The sequence below is a fragment of the Aythya fuligula genome, chromosome 18 (assembly GCF_009819795.1).
Source record: "Aythya fuligula isolate bAytFul2 chromosome 18, bAytFul2.pri, whole genome shotgun sequence".
NCBI lineage: Eukaryota > Metazoa > Chordata > Aves > Anseriformes > Anatidae > Aythya > Aythya fuligula.
In genome coordinates this window covers 6,427,157-6,443,629 of record NC_045576.1, presented here as the reverse complement: position 1 = coordinate 6,443,629, position 16,473 = coordinate 6,427,157, and the positions used below count along the sequence as shown (strand labels likewise).

Genomic DNA, 16,473 nt, shown 5'->3' with positions numbered 1-16,473 from the left:
AAAGTTTGTTGCCTTAAAAATTTGCCACCCCCTCCTGCAATGAAGTTCTACTGAAAAGGACACAAATGGCACAAAGAGGAAGGAATGCACAGAAGGGGCTCTTATTATGAAGTTTAGCCACACAAGCCACTTTTATAACTGTACTAAGCTATAATGTTATTTTCAGTAAGAGGGTTGGAAACCTCCCTGCATGTATGGTACCCAAAAAGGAAGGGGAAAATACCCTAAAGTTTCTTTAAAATCCTGCATGAGAAGGAAGCAGCTGAGCTCTCCGACACCAGCACTTGAGCTGAGCAGAGGACATGTAGCACAAAGACAACACCCGATTTACACATCGTTCTCGACTACCACAGCACCATACCAAGAAGTGAAAAGCCATCAAAATCCAAAGCTTCAAAGATGAAAAGCTGGGATTTGAGACAAGATGAACACCTTTGCACACGCATCAGATGCACAAACGTTGCTACGCTTTCCCAGTAGCTATACAGCTCTTCTCCAAGACCTTTATAGTCACATCTGATTTTCTCTCTCCAACGTCTATTAAGATATCCTAAGTCCCATCTGCAATAAAAAGGAGCAAGGCACATCCTATAGTAAGTGACTTAACCAGGTTCAGTGAATGTCCTGTAGGAAAGGGGGCTGAACTGATCCAGCATGTCATCCACTACGCCAGCACCCATCCTATCCAGCTTCCTGCTGTTACAGTGCCAGTACCAGCCTTTCTGCCAGAAGATTTCCTGACACTACATAATTAAATAGCACTCTTGAGGATTCTCTGCCTCCTTAGTGTGTAAATTCTCCCTTCTGTTTTGGCATTTGGGAGCCCTGGAAATTCCCACCTGCTTTTCTGATCCCTGCCACGCGCCCACGCCTTCCACTTCAAGCAAATGGAGCAGCTCTATCATCTGCCAAACACACAGTTCTCCCCACTGCCGCCTCCCCTGCTCACTGAACCTAACCAACCAAGTGCTGCTCCTCACAGCACGCCCCTGGTTGTTAGCTCTGAAGAACCACTTCAAGACTCAATGACAACTTCCAGCTGCCTAAGGCACAGAGTTCAAAACCTAGGACCAATGCGAAGTGAACGCAGTTCCTGCCTTAAACAGCAACCTGCAGGGTGATTTCTATACAAGGAGATGACTGCTTCACGCATTTGAGGCATGGATCTAAAAAAGTAGATACAGGACATGAAATCGGGGGGGTTTCTTCTTCCAGACAGCACCTTGTCAACAGTCAGTATGAAAGAGATCCCGCATTATTACAAACCCTCCCTATACAGTTTCCTAATTTTGAAGGATGGGCTCTTTCCTTTTTCCATTCAACTTCCAAGTTGTTTTGTAACACACAGAAACATAGCATGACTAGAGGGGAATGCTAATAACTCAACAAGTGATGTTCACTGTTAATGAATATGAAAACACGGGCCAGACGCAGCAATATTTGTCCCATCCATCTAACAGTGTTAAGACGGGATGACACCATCTGCCTTCTCGTTTTCAGCATTCTTCATTTTTGTACAGTAAATTCTTTCACTTAGAATAAAAAAAACATTTTGCTAAGGTTATCTAAGAAGCTTCCAAATTCATTCCAAGTCCTCATATTTTAAGAATAATTTAACAGAAATGCACCCACCCCTCTCTTTGCAAAAACAAATTGAAATGAAAGCACCACAATCCAAATAAGCCATTTTGCAATGCCTCTAAACAGAGAAGTTATGTTATCATAATGTACCAGCAATGGGCAAATTTTCCCAAACTACTGAAGCAACAATGGATTTCCTTGTGTAGTAGAGGAGAGACTGTATGATGTTTTTTTCATCCCAGTGAAGTTGTTAAAAATAAGAAATTTAGTAATTCAGGGAGGACAATGACCACAGTCATATGCTAGTCCGCAGCTGCTTGCCCTTTACACTGATCCTGTGATCTCCAGTTGTAAAGGTCAGCAGTTGCTGCGAATTCACAGCCGAAACTAGGCGAAAGTGCCTCCCGCTCAGTTTAGTAGCTAACCTGAAACAAGCAGCTGGTTAAAATATTGGGAGGCAGGGCTTTTATAACAAAGGTCGTGGATAACAGTAAAAAACACAGACGCACTAACAGGATCTGGCCCCATTGTTAGAAAGTGGAGACTGAAATTCTGGCTTTCAAATGGCACTAAGTTATCTGTCAGAGCAGCGCCACCAACTACTGCAGCCCTCTGGGGAATGCAGGCGGCTCTGCAACACCAGCGCCCCCATAAAATGCCTTGAAAAGGTCTAAAACATTTCACTTTTCTGCTTTCATACCTCTAGGCTGCAAATTGTTCAAATTGCAGTCCGACAGAGTAATTCATGCGAGTAAGCAGGGCAGAGTCAGGCCCTGTATCAGCCTTTTTCAGGTTATTTAGTTGAAGGCCTCAGGCACACTACACCCTCAGCCGAGCGGTGAGAATCGCAAAGGGCAGCCTTACACAGGGCCTGGGGACACAGACCAGGTCTGCCAGGGAATAACACACACCTGAAGCCCCTTATTGCTATGATATATCCAAATACATACATGAAAGTACCTGCCAACTTCACAATAAGAGCCCAAGTCTGGATATAACTGCCCCCAGAGCTTCTTAGTGATATTAACAGATTAGTTATCAGTCAATATCATTAAACATCACCACCAAATGCTCCAGCATGGAAATTCAGATGTTTTTCAGACCAATTAAATCACACTAATTATGTGAGTCTCTCCTATTACCACTATTTTACAACGATGCAATAGTATTTTGCTTGATAAATGGGGCAGAACACAATGCACGATTTGAGCTTCTGCTGACATGGAGTAAAAGGTATAAAACGGGCACAAGTTTCCACCGCCTTAACTGAAAAATACATTTGTCTGCCAGAGGCAACTCAAACATGAAATCCCTCAAGTGATACTCAGGAACAGTATGCTGGTAAAATGCCTTCTCTTTCTGCACAGCCGGGGTGCTAAATGCAGGCACTGCCAACACGGTCTTCTCCTGAAAGTTCTTCCTAATGGAAAAGATAAATTTATCATTTCCATTTCAGCTGTTACTTAAAACCTTTTGTATCAGCCAGCACAACACAAGGGAACATGCATTTGGAAACGCCAATAAGGAAGTCAGAAAAGCCTAATGCATTATAAAATAAAATCAGCAAACTGTGGACAAAGGCAGAAAAAAATAAAAGGCAAGGGAAACTAGAGAACTGAGTACCACGGGAATGAAAGGGCAAGAAAACAAGCACTGAAACGTGCATTTTCTGGTCTTGTTCTCCCCCAATATCAAAGTCATTAGAATGAAATAAACATAACAAGCATACAAACTGGGGAAAAAAAGGAACTTTGACTCCAATCAACTGAAGCACACACTAACCACCACAGTGTTTTATTCTTTCGTATTGCAAAGGAACAATTTTCAGGGAGAAAGCACTCATGTTCAGGTATTTTGGCAATTGTTGAGGGGAATTTTCTGCCTGATCTTGAAATTCAAGGAAAACACAAACTTCTCAGACAATATTTACATGGGAGAGCATGCGTACATACCTGTGCAAAAATAGCTTGACAGCACTTGGGCAGAATCCCAACTTTTAGAGCCCTGCAAAGGGATCTTGCTTACAGCTTTTGTCATACTGGCACAAAAGCAGTTCAGGCCAGAATACAAGACTAACAACTTCTTAAGAAAGCATCTTCATGCAAGAGTATCGAGTTTGATTTTCCCATATCCATGTGAGTTTTGTTACAGATTAAAACTTTCTCCCATTTTGCAGAGGAACTAAACCACCCATTGCTCATTTTGACAGAGAAAAATTGAAAATATTTGTACGAAGGAGGAATAACTTGGGATCTCCTAAATCATATTATATTGTTCCATTGCAATATGGGTACTGCACTGTTTTTTAAACTCCTGAACGATCAAAAAGCCCTTTTATAGGTCTTTACATATTAAAGACAATTACTTTGTGTTCACAAGCACAAAAAATACTCATCAGGTTACACAAAACAGTAATCTACATTCATACAGACTCCTCTGCACGGTGCATTCCTTGCCTGTAGCCATCCCTTCAAACATATCTCCTGGATAAAAGCATTAAAACATATTTTAAAGGTTCCTGCTAACATCTCAAAGAGCTGGCTTAGCAGCAGCCAATGATTACCAGGATCTTTACCAGCTTTCATGTTATCAGGGCAAATTCAGACCAAGGGTCTCAGCACCCAATCAAAAAGGACAGAACTGAAAGTTTGTTAAGATTGGTACGTGTAAGCAGAGGGTATATCAAATGGGCAGAGAGGAGCGTTCAGTCTGCATTCACAACAACAAATTAAAGATTACAACTCATTCCAGTCAAGAAAATTAAAGAACACCAAGATAGCGTCAGGGCTAAGCATGCAACTGCTGCCTGTACCCAGCAAAAACTGGCTTTTCTACCCCATTGCTCCAACTTTTCAGTTACCTAAAGATACATGAGATTTATTATTAACACAAAACAAACTATAGATTCTACAGCATATAACCAATATTGCATGGATTTCAGTCCATGCAACCTTTTTGTTGTCACACTACTGAAGGTGCACCTCCAGAAAGCGCAGGATGGATTTAATATTTACACAAATAAAAGAAAGCATTCAAAAATACTCAGAGAAACAAACGATACCAAGTGAAAGCTGTGCAACTATTATTTTGAAATTCTCCTCTTAAACATTAGAAACTAGTGTGTGCTTTACCATCTATTTTTTTTTCATTAGGAGAATATTATTTTAATCCATCAGAGATGTAGATAGGAGAGGCAGGAGGGGAGCAAGGAAGAAACACAAAGCACTTCACACAACTAGAGTGGTTGTACAGATCACAACTAGACAGACAGCAAAGTGCCAGACACATGGAAGCAACAGCCACTCACAGAGTCTGGACAAGAGGAGATGGGGAAGGGCCAAGGGGAGGGAGAAGAAATTTTTTAAGAGCTTCATTTAGAAGTCAGCTCTCAAGCACACATTATACTGAAATGTAATCCAGATTATACAGTACAACATCCAGGATATCATCGTGCAGAGCCAGAGACATCATAACATGCAAATATGCCCCTTTCGTTACTCGTTCCTCCTCCCATTCTAATCAGCTACTGTTTGTGGAGAATCCATATGCTCTCCGACAATCTGTGCTTTACGTGAGTGCAGCACTCTTGGAGCTTCTCAGACTGAATGGACAAGACAAACTATTGCCTAGACAGTAAAATACCCCAGGAACAGAATACATCTCCCAAAATACTGCTTCAAGCACTAATGTTATTTTACACACTGAACTCTGACACTACTTGCTCTCGGTATTTGACTGGGATCATTTCAAATCCATCACCAAAACAACTTTCTCTTTTAGTTTTGAAGCAATTCTGTTTTTCTGCTAATCCTTAAGGACACCGAAGTCTTATATTTTCTTGGATACTAAACCATTTTAGTATCTGCCTGCCAAAGCCACGTGACCCTGAAATAATACTCTAACCACAGTTGGTGATAATTCAGCTCGCTCGCACCTTTAGAATATCTGGTTTACTGCTTCGACACAAAATAATGCATAGTGATAAAATGCCATGACCTCACCTTCAGTATTTCAGGTTCTTTGATGTCCAGAGCTCCTGTATTCCACTGCTTTTTCCTACTTCCATGCAATTTGAGATATTCGTGAGTACGTGGAATAAGCAGCCAAATCACACAGACAGCTGTCATAAATCCAAGGGCCATTCCAAACAAGAGTCCACTTAAGTAGCCAGGGAGAGGGATAATAAAGTAAGCATAGACTAACAGTGTTAAGAAGTATAAAGTTTTCACTGGTATTTTAGGTTGTTGCACATCCAGATTAGTTTCATCTTCACTACTGAGCATAGTACCGTTTTCCTCAGTCATCTCAGGATCGAGCAAAGTTTCAGTAGGTTTATCAGTTTTGCTTTCATCCTCTATCAAGGAAAAGTCTTCAGAATAAAGTTCACAAAACTCCTCATCCTCTCTGCTTGCTAGTGCAGACAACGAACATTTTTCAAGTACGAGTGAAGTTTTCGAACTCACGTCCTTTGTGTTTGCAGACTGAGAGCTTTTGGTCTCTGCCTCTTTTGTGTGTTCCTCGGCTGTTTTTGACTGTTCGTTCTTACTCAGGTTAGAGTCACTACCATAGAAGTCCCCTTCAGAATCACATTCTTCTTCCTTAATGCTGTAGTTGTTATTGCTTTCCAAATGGCCATTCAAACTGGAAAGGTTTGAGAGTTCTGAAGCACTTGAAGATAAGGCTTTGGGCCTGTGGCTACTACTTTCATCACCCATTATTTTACTGAGCAGCTGAAAAGGCTCACAGATGACTTCAGAAAGGCGTCTTTTAGTGTCTTCAATTTTAGCCTCCATTTCAGGTACTTTAAAAAAGGAACGAGTGTCAGAGGGAGATGTTAATGGAGATGAGGGGGCAGTTTTAGAATCACCACCTGTAGCTCGAGGTTGAGTGAACTGTTTGAATAGATGCAAGTTCAGTTTTGAGTCTGGCGGTCTGTAAGACACAGCTTCAGATTCTTGTTTAGAAGTGTCCGTAGACAGAGATTTCACTAAGGTTTTCATTAACTGTCTATGTCTCATCGGTGGGGTTGGTTCTTTTGGTTCCACATCTGTTGAAAGGGACTTGACTAAACCCTTAAAAGGTTTTGAACTAGAAACTGTGGACGATGCACTAGAGCAGACAACTGATCTGGAAGGAGATGAGGATGGGGAAGACGACAAGCTGGCTTTCTGTTCCACAGATGGTGACGCACCTGGTAAGCTAGACATGTGACATGAATGTGATGAGGGAGACAGGACTAGTGGCACTGCACTGAATACGTGAGATGCAGAAGGAGAATCCAGCAGCTTTACACTGTCTGCCGTTGGCAGAACTGCAGGTGATGAGGACAGTAGAGATGCAGAGTTGGCCATGTTAAGCGAGGTAGCTGGACCAGAAAAATCATGGCCGGTATGCTCAAAGCAGAGGTCTTCCTTGGCTTCAAGTGCTGTTACAATGCTTTGGTCATCTAGTTCCTCATCAAAAAATTCTTTAAACTCCTCTTCCTCCTCTTCTTCCTCCTTCCCAAATGCAGAGAAATGAATAGTGATGGTTTCTCGGGAGACAGATCGTTGGACCTGCACTTTTGGTGCTGACTGCTTTGAGGACATTTCACCAGTTTTCTCTGCATGGCTACTGTTCTGACTTGTCATTGCAGGTCCCAGAGACGTGTCTGAGTCTGTGAAGAAAATGTAAAACTACGTTAAATTTTTTATTTTCCTCTCAAGCACCCATATTTTCAAGTGTTAAGCCAAACACAAGAGAGAGGTTACATGCAACAGGTCACTCTTTTAGAAAACTAAAACACTGAACATTTTTCATCTCAGTGGGTTTAAAATTGTCTAGTCAAATTATAGCCCATTACTAAAGAAATTGACTGTAGATACATTTATTACATTCTTACAGCAAAACTGCTAGCAACAAAAGGACACTCAGTAGAGGAAATGTTCTCACTGATAGAACGTCACTTTTTCAAAATGCTGATCTCTGATCAGTTTGGTACATGTCAGCTGTTTTTACAATAGATAAACTAATATACCCACAATGTACATCAGCTATAGCTACACAGTATTTCAAGCATTTTATCGACCCCTGAAAGTGGACTTAGACTACATTTTCATGTAAAGCAGATAGGCAAGTCAAGGTACCGGTGACCATACTCAAAGATGGACCAGGAATTAAAAGATTAGCTCTGCCCTTCTGGCTGTGAAGCAGCACTTTATCTCCATTGTCAAGACAGCAAGTTTACCATGTTAGTAACTGAATTATTTTTCAGGAGCTGTTAAAATGCTGTAATCAAACTGTCACACTGAATTAACGAGAGGCCTTTGCTAATGTTTAAAGAGCTGTTCAGAAGAATGATTATGTAGTGGTGAAGAGATGTGTCCTTCACAAACAGCAGAGGTATTGAAGATTGCATTATCCAGCAAGCCAGTGCCACCTGTTTGTCATCACCTTTCCACTAAAGGTTGTAGCCCTTTACAGCCACTAGTGGAGTTGTTCATGTAAACACTTCTTATGCTGTCAGTAAAATGAGCTGGGTTAAACATTTTATAATAACAGATCTTTGCTAACTGGCTCATCCAATCACACTGGATCAGAAGACAGTATCTATCCAAAACTTCATACTCAGCATGGTTTTCCTTTTTATGGCTCCTAAATTGTTGACTAGTTGATTTCTTGCTTCTTCTAGCACTTGCATGCTTTCCAGTAAGGTTATACAGAAGGAGTTGGCTTCTGTCCTGCAAACCCTTCAAAAAGTTAGTTTTGGTTTTGATTCAGTTCTGCTACATCCATCAGGGAGGCAACAGGGGCACAAACAAGAACAAGCTTTCAGAACCTAGTCACACTTTCGCTTGTCACCTAACGAGACAAAATTCTGCCTCAAGATCAGATTCTGGCTCCCAGCTTTTACTGTGGAACTGTTCTGCCACTGATGAAGATGTTCCTCTGGCTCACTTACGACTCAACAGATCGTCAGCTTCCTGCCACTTCTGTGGGTCAAGTAGTTGCTTTACCCAGACAGTAAGAACTGTCAGTTATTCAGAAGTTTAGAGATATTACACATATGACCAATAAATGCATAACTCGGTGAATTCTGAAGTTAGTGAGAAACCTAAGTCTTCCATTTCCTGGCTGGACCAGCACACCTGGGATCTGCCAGCACACACAACCCACACTTCCTATAGACACGGCTCCATTTCACATCGGTCAGACAGCAGACTTCTTTTTTAAAGACAAATGAACCAAGTTTATTTTGGAGAGTTAAAAAAAACAACAAACACACACCACAACACTGGACAAGATACTCCATTTCTATTTGCCTAATGCTGGATCATCAGCTCTTGCATGTCTCTAGCATTTTGTGCTAGTGGTGAAACTGCAGCACTGGCAAATCAAAATTCTGAAAGGACAAAAAATACCCACACGTCTTCCAGGTGATTCAGCCATTACAACACTATACACTATGGAAGGAGGAAAAAACACACACTCAAGGCTTGCACTTGCATATGATGCTACTGCCATCAGCACAAAATGGCTGACCCTTTCTTTTTTGCCCCCGCTCAGAAGAGTACTAATGTGTTACTTTTAAATCAGATACAAATTCACTGTTTTGCTTTGATCTCTAGCACACTACGTTTACACTGTACAGTTAATTACCTTGTGTTTAAACACCAGTTGCCATGCTGTGCTAATGCAGTGCTAATTACCTGAAACAGATGAAGTTTACTTGCACAGACCAAATGTACTGAAAAAAGATTTTGCTGCTTCCTGAACAAGCAAGATTGTTTTACATCATGATTAACTAGTTATCGCAGAAAGGAAGGAAATTCTTTGTTAGACAATATTTCTCTACCCTTAAACATGTTTCCATAACATGAATTATGTCTTATGAAAGCACATACTTAAATCAACACCATCAACAGGGCAGCAGGAGAAAACTAACATAACCCAACCACACTTGCACTCTGACATCCTCAGCCCATGGCTGAGAGGGGGTAAGTGCAGCATCCAATGCCCTCAACAGCTGGTCCAAGTGGCATTTCAGTTGAGGAGAGTGGTTTGCAGGAATGACCACTTCTGTTTGGGCAAATAAGTGATTTTTAACCTTGTGTGCTCTTGCTGGTAGTTTATAAATCAACCCTCATTGCTTCCACTTTTGATTATCCCTCACTTCCTTCCCAAGCTGTTTAAAAGTGCTGCCTCCTGCCCAAGGTCCCAGCAGCCCTTCTGAAGGGGCACAACTCCAAACCAACCATTTGCAGATTACAGATACTTACAGGAATGTATTTTGCCATTGATCCTTCTTTTTAAAGCTACACTATGCCCATCTCCCCTGCTGCCTTCTTAGTTTTTGTTGTTGATTTTAAATATGCACAGTATCAGTTTTATTTACAGAGCAGTCAGTCCTGAATACACCTTAGATCCTCAGGCTTCAAACAATTCAAAACATGAACTTTTACCTGTAAGGACAGGAGGCTGATAAGAAAAGTCCTTTCCCCACAAAAGCCGGAACTTCGTATGCTTTTGCAGGGTGGAACGAGAGCGCCGCGCAACTAACTACTGCTGCTTCCACTTGTGAATTAACCACCTGCACTCCCACCATGGGCCTAACAACAACAGGCCCTGGTCCTTGCCCACTGGCATTATTTCCACAGTGCTGCCACAGCCTGCAGCACAAAGCCGAGCCAAGAGCACACGCGTGCTACCTGGGAATAGGAGAATTTTCTGTTGAGCCCTTCCCCACTGAGCCGGGATGCTGTGCGGTGCAGTAGCTGAGGATGTACTTTCCGCTCGGCTGCCAACACATCGCCACCACGCCGTGATTCACCTGCTGACGAACAGGAACACCCAGGGAGAGACCAGGTGTTGGGCAGCGCTTGGTCAACTTAGGCCACGACACCTTTTAAAAGCCTTGCAACACCGCTCTTAGCGACACCAGGAATGACTAATTGGGATGCCTGCTAATGAGAGAGCGTTTCTGTATTTGTCTCATAGTACCCCCACCCCCAGTTCACCTTATGGTCTCACACATGTCACAGAAAGGGCTCAACAGAATCAGCTTTGACAACTCCCTTTCAAAGACAGGAAGAGGAAAAAGCATCAGATATTTTCGTCTTCACGATCCTGGGGGGTGGCAGGGTAGGGAGAGTGTTTATAGAAATAGCCAAGCACTCCAGCAATCTGCTTTTGCCCAACAGCACTCGGCTTTCCCCAGAACTGGCAATCCCTTTTCCCTGCAGCAGACAAACATAAAACCCATCCTCCTTCACCTGAGCCCTAGAAACCATCGAATCTATCACTGAGAACGCATGCAGCACAGCAGCAGAAGTCTATTGGCTTCCCCTACACAGATAGGGGACATAAATCATTCCCTTATTTACTGCATAAAAAGTATTATGGGACTGAAGAAATCCATCTTTTGCTTCACAAAATCATGTTGCTTTTTCAGAAGCCTGGGAGAGAAAGTTATTTATGGTACTACTACTTGTCCAAATGGCTTGTTTACCTTAATTACCTGTACGTTTACCATTGTGTATGACATATCTACAATATATGTTTATATCCATTCTGCTCTCTAACAAAGAGATGAACAATTTCTTCAACAGAAGCCATTCTGCCAAAGGAAACATTCAGAAGCTACAGCTTTTCCAGCAAGCCACAGGAAAGCTCAATCCACAGTGCAGGTAGAAGAGAACTCAAAAAAAAAAATCCTGCATTAATTTTGCTAGCACATGACTTCTGACTATGGTAGTGGAAATTTTAGAACTCATTTTTTGATTCTGCATTACTGGTGGGCAGGGCTAGGTTTCAACCTGGGATGTATTCCTTTGGTTGCAACCACAGCTACTGGGGGTAGGGAGCACACACAGAAAGCAGGATAAGGCTTGCAAAGCAGATTACACTGAAAAGAAGACTAAAGCACTGGGCCTTCCCTGCTGATTAGAGGGATATCAGCAATTAGAAGATTCATGGAATATATGTGTATGTATAAAGAATATGATGTCCAAAATAAGTCTGCTTTTCTCCTGTCTGCACACTAGGATGCAACTTGGGTGCATCCAGGATGTTTACCTGGGCATTCACTCCCTCTCATGGCTCATAACCCCATGGTGCTCAAAGCACACCACAACACGTCTTCTCATCTTGTCAGGCAAACTCTGATGCACATACGAACTAGCAATAACAACACTTTAAGCAATTCACGTGTACAAATGCCTTCTACTCAAACCTTCTGCATCACAAGAGGGACTAGGTTTTATTACTTTGAAGTCCATAGGTAAAAAAAAAAAAAAAAAAAAAAAAAAAAAAAAAAACAAACAATATCCAGTCCCCTTCCAAGTATTGAGAATAGACTGAGATTTACTTCTGTTTGCATATGCTTTCAGAGCTCACAAGTTAGAATAACCGTCACATATTTACCTCAGGTCAAAGTTGCACATACCACAAGTATTCTACCCACCCCATACACGGTTCAACTGAGTCACATTTAGGAATTAACTAAGGGAAATTCAGAAGAGCAATTCAAAGTTTTTTGTAATCCTTCAGTTGGAGAAACAGAACAGATTGGGTAACTGAATTCACACATATTGCAACAGGCCAACAATTCCAGTCACACTGCTGTAACTTAATGCAACATCCACCCAAGGGGGAAAGGGCATCCCCTATCAGGAGAACACATACAGAAAAACTCGTAGCAAGGTTCAAAACCTGGCAGAGTATTTGGGGCTCCTAAACACAGATCAGAAAAAAAAAGTGCTTTATACAAAACAGGAATTTATTTCCTGCTGAGTAGAAAGCCTTACAGGTTATTAAAAACATTTTAATACTTTTCCCTTTATCTATTAGTTGCATCAGAAGAACAAGCCCTAAATGCTACCCAGGAAGCCACTAATTTGACTTCATGCAGATTGCCACCACAGTTCAAAGGGAAAAACGCTTCCAACTGGTCACGCTTCTGCTTTCACCCACAATCCTGTGCCACTGCTCTTTCAAGAGGCAAACCTCCTGGGAAATTACCATCTCCTAGGCTGAGGAAAAATGTGGCTCTTCTTTAGGACTGACATAGATCTTTTTTTTCTTTTGGGTTACACAGTAGTCATTTCCAAGCTTCAACTTGTACATAGGGAAATCATTCATACACTAAATCTACTCTCCATTTGGGTAGCAAGGAGCAGTGAATTTGTTTGAGACTATCTTTGCAACAGCTATGTGTTGAATTGCTACGGAAGATGTTACATTAACATCAGACAGGACGACTCCAATGCATTAAGCCACTAGTTCTAAAGCAGGCTAGAAGCATGCCAAATGTCTCCCAGTTCAAGAATACCTAACCTGCACAAGCCAATTTGACCCAAGATACCTATTTGCTCTCAGAAATTACAAATTCCAGCTGATTTAATAGAGACTTAGCTAGTATCTTCCTCCAAACACTGAGTGATATGGGAGGATTGTTGCTATTCTTTAAACTCACTTAAAATAAATAACAAAACTCACTGTCTGTCAAAATCCCTTCTATTAAGAGCTAGAAGTCTTCATTTCAGGTCCTTCAAAACAAAGCCATAGGTATTAATGAGCCTATCTGTTACAGTATTGATTTAGGCAACATTTTAAATCAGAAGCTTACACCTCCAATAATCTTACACCACTACTTTGCCAGAGAAGTAGCCTCAAAAGCCAATTCCAGTGTATTTAGTCCAGAATGATCTCACTGAAGTGGAGATCACAGCTCATGGGACTTTATCTGCCACATAAATTTCATCTCATTGAACACATTTACACCATAAGAGACAAAACAGGACACAAAACAAAACAAATTTCAATACCCTTTCCTATTCCTGTTCAAGTTTCTTATTATCACAAATGAAATTCCTCTGGAATCTGAATGAGTTAAAGGAGTAATAGGTATTAACCATGGAATACATTAACATCCACTAGTCATTAATTTTAAATGAACTACACAAAAACCATTGGTAATTACCATCACCCGATCACCCTGTGAAATCGGTGTGTCAGGGATCTGGTTACCCAGCCTGATGGTAGCACTTTAAAGCTCACCATCCAACAGGAGTGAGAAAAAAGTTTGTGCACCTGGATTTGAGATATAGAAGGAAAAAAAAAAACAACAAAAAAAAAAAACAAAAGAACAAAATAATTGTAAAATCTTTATATAGAAAATCTGGAGTTACAGATAGGGAAAGACAGACTTGCAAGAAGCACAGAAATGAGGAATTTGATATCAATCAAGTAACATTAGAATACAGTCCAATGTGTTCTACAGGAGCCAACACGAGGATCACAGCAAATACTTCACACAGGCAGTGCCACCCTCTATACACCACATATACACTACTATATACATACACATCTTCCATAGCATGTACCTCTAGCAGAGGTCAAACAGATTAGTTAAAACAGGTAAAATACCTCTATGAGGAGTTCTTCCTGAGCCTCATAAAAGAAGGATTACGTTTTTGTGCAAATGCATTGACGATTAGAAAAATCCAAGTTAAATAATCATTGTTTAGCTATGTTCAGGAATACCTGAAATCTTGCTTAGGAACTTTCATTTATAACAAGAACTATAAATCTACCAGAGGTACACGAGGGCTTGTTTACCAAAATCTAGGACAGAAAGGTCAAATAAAAACTGCAATGGCAAATAAATAGTCTTTTAAAAATCCCAGTAATTTTGAAGACAAGCAAAATTAAAAAGGTCCTTACTACGTGCTCGTATCTAAAATGCTTCAAAAATTATAAAAAAAAACAAACAAACAAAAAAACCTGTTAGATGTTAGCCAAGTGAGTCTATTTCTATCTTAGCATTTTCCCCAAAGACCTAAAAAAGGTCAGCTACCACATTAGTTTTTCTGCCTTCACCAAATGATTACTTATTATTCCTTCCCATTCTCCTTCCATGACACATCACTTGTACCAAGGACTTCATAAAGCTGCACTAGAGTTTAATTTTGACAAAAAAGCAAGCAGTTAAAGGTTGTCAAAAAAAAAAAAAAAAAACAACAACAACAACAACAACAACAAAAATCTTGTCTTTTCTGAAGACTGAAGTGAAATAATTTAAAAGAAATTGAACATTTCCCCTAGTAGGAAAAAAAGAGAAGTTGATCCAAAAAGAGAAAATATGCAATAAATCAGTGGGTGGAGAAGAGTCACTGTAATTTACAACTTATTGCAATACTTATTCTTTTAAAAAACAAGAACATACAGAACACAGAAGCATGAGGAGCTTACTACAAACAAAGAATTGCAATTGCAGGACAGCAGAGACTCCCAGGCTCCTCATCCCTTCCACCCGTGGGCAAAACCATGTCTGTTCTGCTGGGCTTCAGAGGCAAGCCACAGTCTGCAGCCAACAAAGCAACTCCCATCAGCACCAGATTAAGAACAGGGGCAGCAGCAAATCTGCCAAAGCATGAGACATGGGAGCTGGGAAACCATGCCTCTGGCAGTTAGCACAGTGCTTTTAAGTCCCCAGATCTGGGAGCTGAGGTCTGTCAACACAGAGGCAAGGAGGACTTCTGCAGCTCCACCGATCCGATGACATGTCTAGGCAGAGGCTGCTGCCTTACCATCATCTTAACGTAGCATTTTCTAATTGCTACAGGTGAAATATTATTTTGCAACAGGACTGCTTCTCTGAAATTCCAAGAAGTCAGAAGAGGCACAGAGGGAGCGTCTGTAGTGCCAGACGCACGTTGAGCCCGCAATCTGGTTCTTCACCTGCAGCTCTTCAAGAAGTCTTTTCTTACAGACAAATCTCCAACACTTCAGTGAGATAAATATGTATTATCCTCCCTTCAAAACTTTAACTGTGCAGAATACAAAAAGCCCTCCTACACAAGTTCAGAGATGCTCAATGGAGCTGTGTGCTGAAACCTTCAGAAAACATTCCCACCAAGCACAATTCCAACACAACCTCTACTGATGTTTCCTCACCAGTAACGATGCTCCTGGTGAAGCTCCAGTACGCTGAGCATTATACCTGTTAGTCAAACACTTGGAAAAGAATGGCTGTAGGATCTGGAAGTTGCTGTTACCATACAGTCAGCGAGTAAACTATGATTTTATTTTTAACAGATTCCTCATACTTTCAAAACCACTTTCTCTGCACTTTGTGTAGATGCAAATTGCAAGGAAGCATATTTTCACTGAAGGCTTACTCCTAGTTCGCACGAAGAACAAATAAAAATTCTAGCACATTATACTTTCTCTATTCATGTCCTTTTCTCCTATGAACTACTTCATTCTTGTTTCTCAAACATTCATAATTGCAAGCAACACAAAGCATCTTTTCCATCCAAAAGATCTTTGTTCAGTATACCAGAGTCAACTCAGGATTTAACAGTTCACAGTCACCTTATACTAGCTCATTCCCTCAACAGAAAAAAAAATAAAAATAATAAAATAAATAAATCACACAACCAAATCCCCCTTCCAACACAGGTTTTGGAGATTTAGTCAATTGTAATATCACATATAGCTATCTTAAAAAAGGATATTCAAATACTTATTTTTCCAGGTAACTAGTTGCTGGGATCAAAATTAACCCCCCAAAAAACTAATTTGGTCATGAGTGAAAAGAGAAGCACCCCAGAAAAGTAAAGGTTTAGAGACTTTGATCTGAAAACTCCTGCAGCAATGGATTTAGAAATAAACGTATTAGAAACAGAACACAAGGGGTCAGCTTCTGGCACAGCTTTTTCCAAAGCCAGCTTTTTCCACTTAGGAGAGCAGTTGTTTCAACTCTTTTCTCTTCTCTTATACTACCTGGCTGAAGCAGCCTCTTCAGGGTCACCCTGCCAAGCCAAAATAATCCACCGGTCCCTTAACAATTCTGAACAATAAACAAACAACTGCTGCATCTGTTCTCTTCTAAAAGGGATGAGAGAACAA

The 16,473-nt window shown here is 40.9% G+C and overlaps 1 protein-coding gene across 2 annotated transcripts in view; it reads right to left on the bottom strand.

Moving 5' to 3' along the window:
* The window catches only part of TEX2 (testis expressed 2), a 49,140-nt gene that overhangs the window by 19,144 nt on the left and 13,523 nt on the right, over positions 1–16,473 (bottom strand). For both annotated transcript variants that reach the window (XM_032199492.1, XM_032199493.1), the window contains exon 2: positions 5,583–7,237. In XM_032199492.1, the coding sequence (XP_032055383.1) occupies positions 5,583–7,211 (1,629 nt within the window). In that variant the 5' untranslated portion in view covers positions 7,212–7,237. The remainder of the gene's footprint in view (positions 1–5,582; positions 7,238–16,473) is intronic.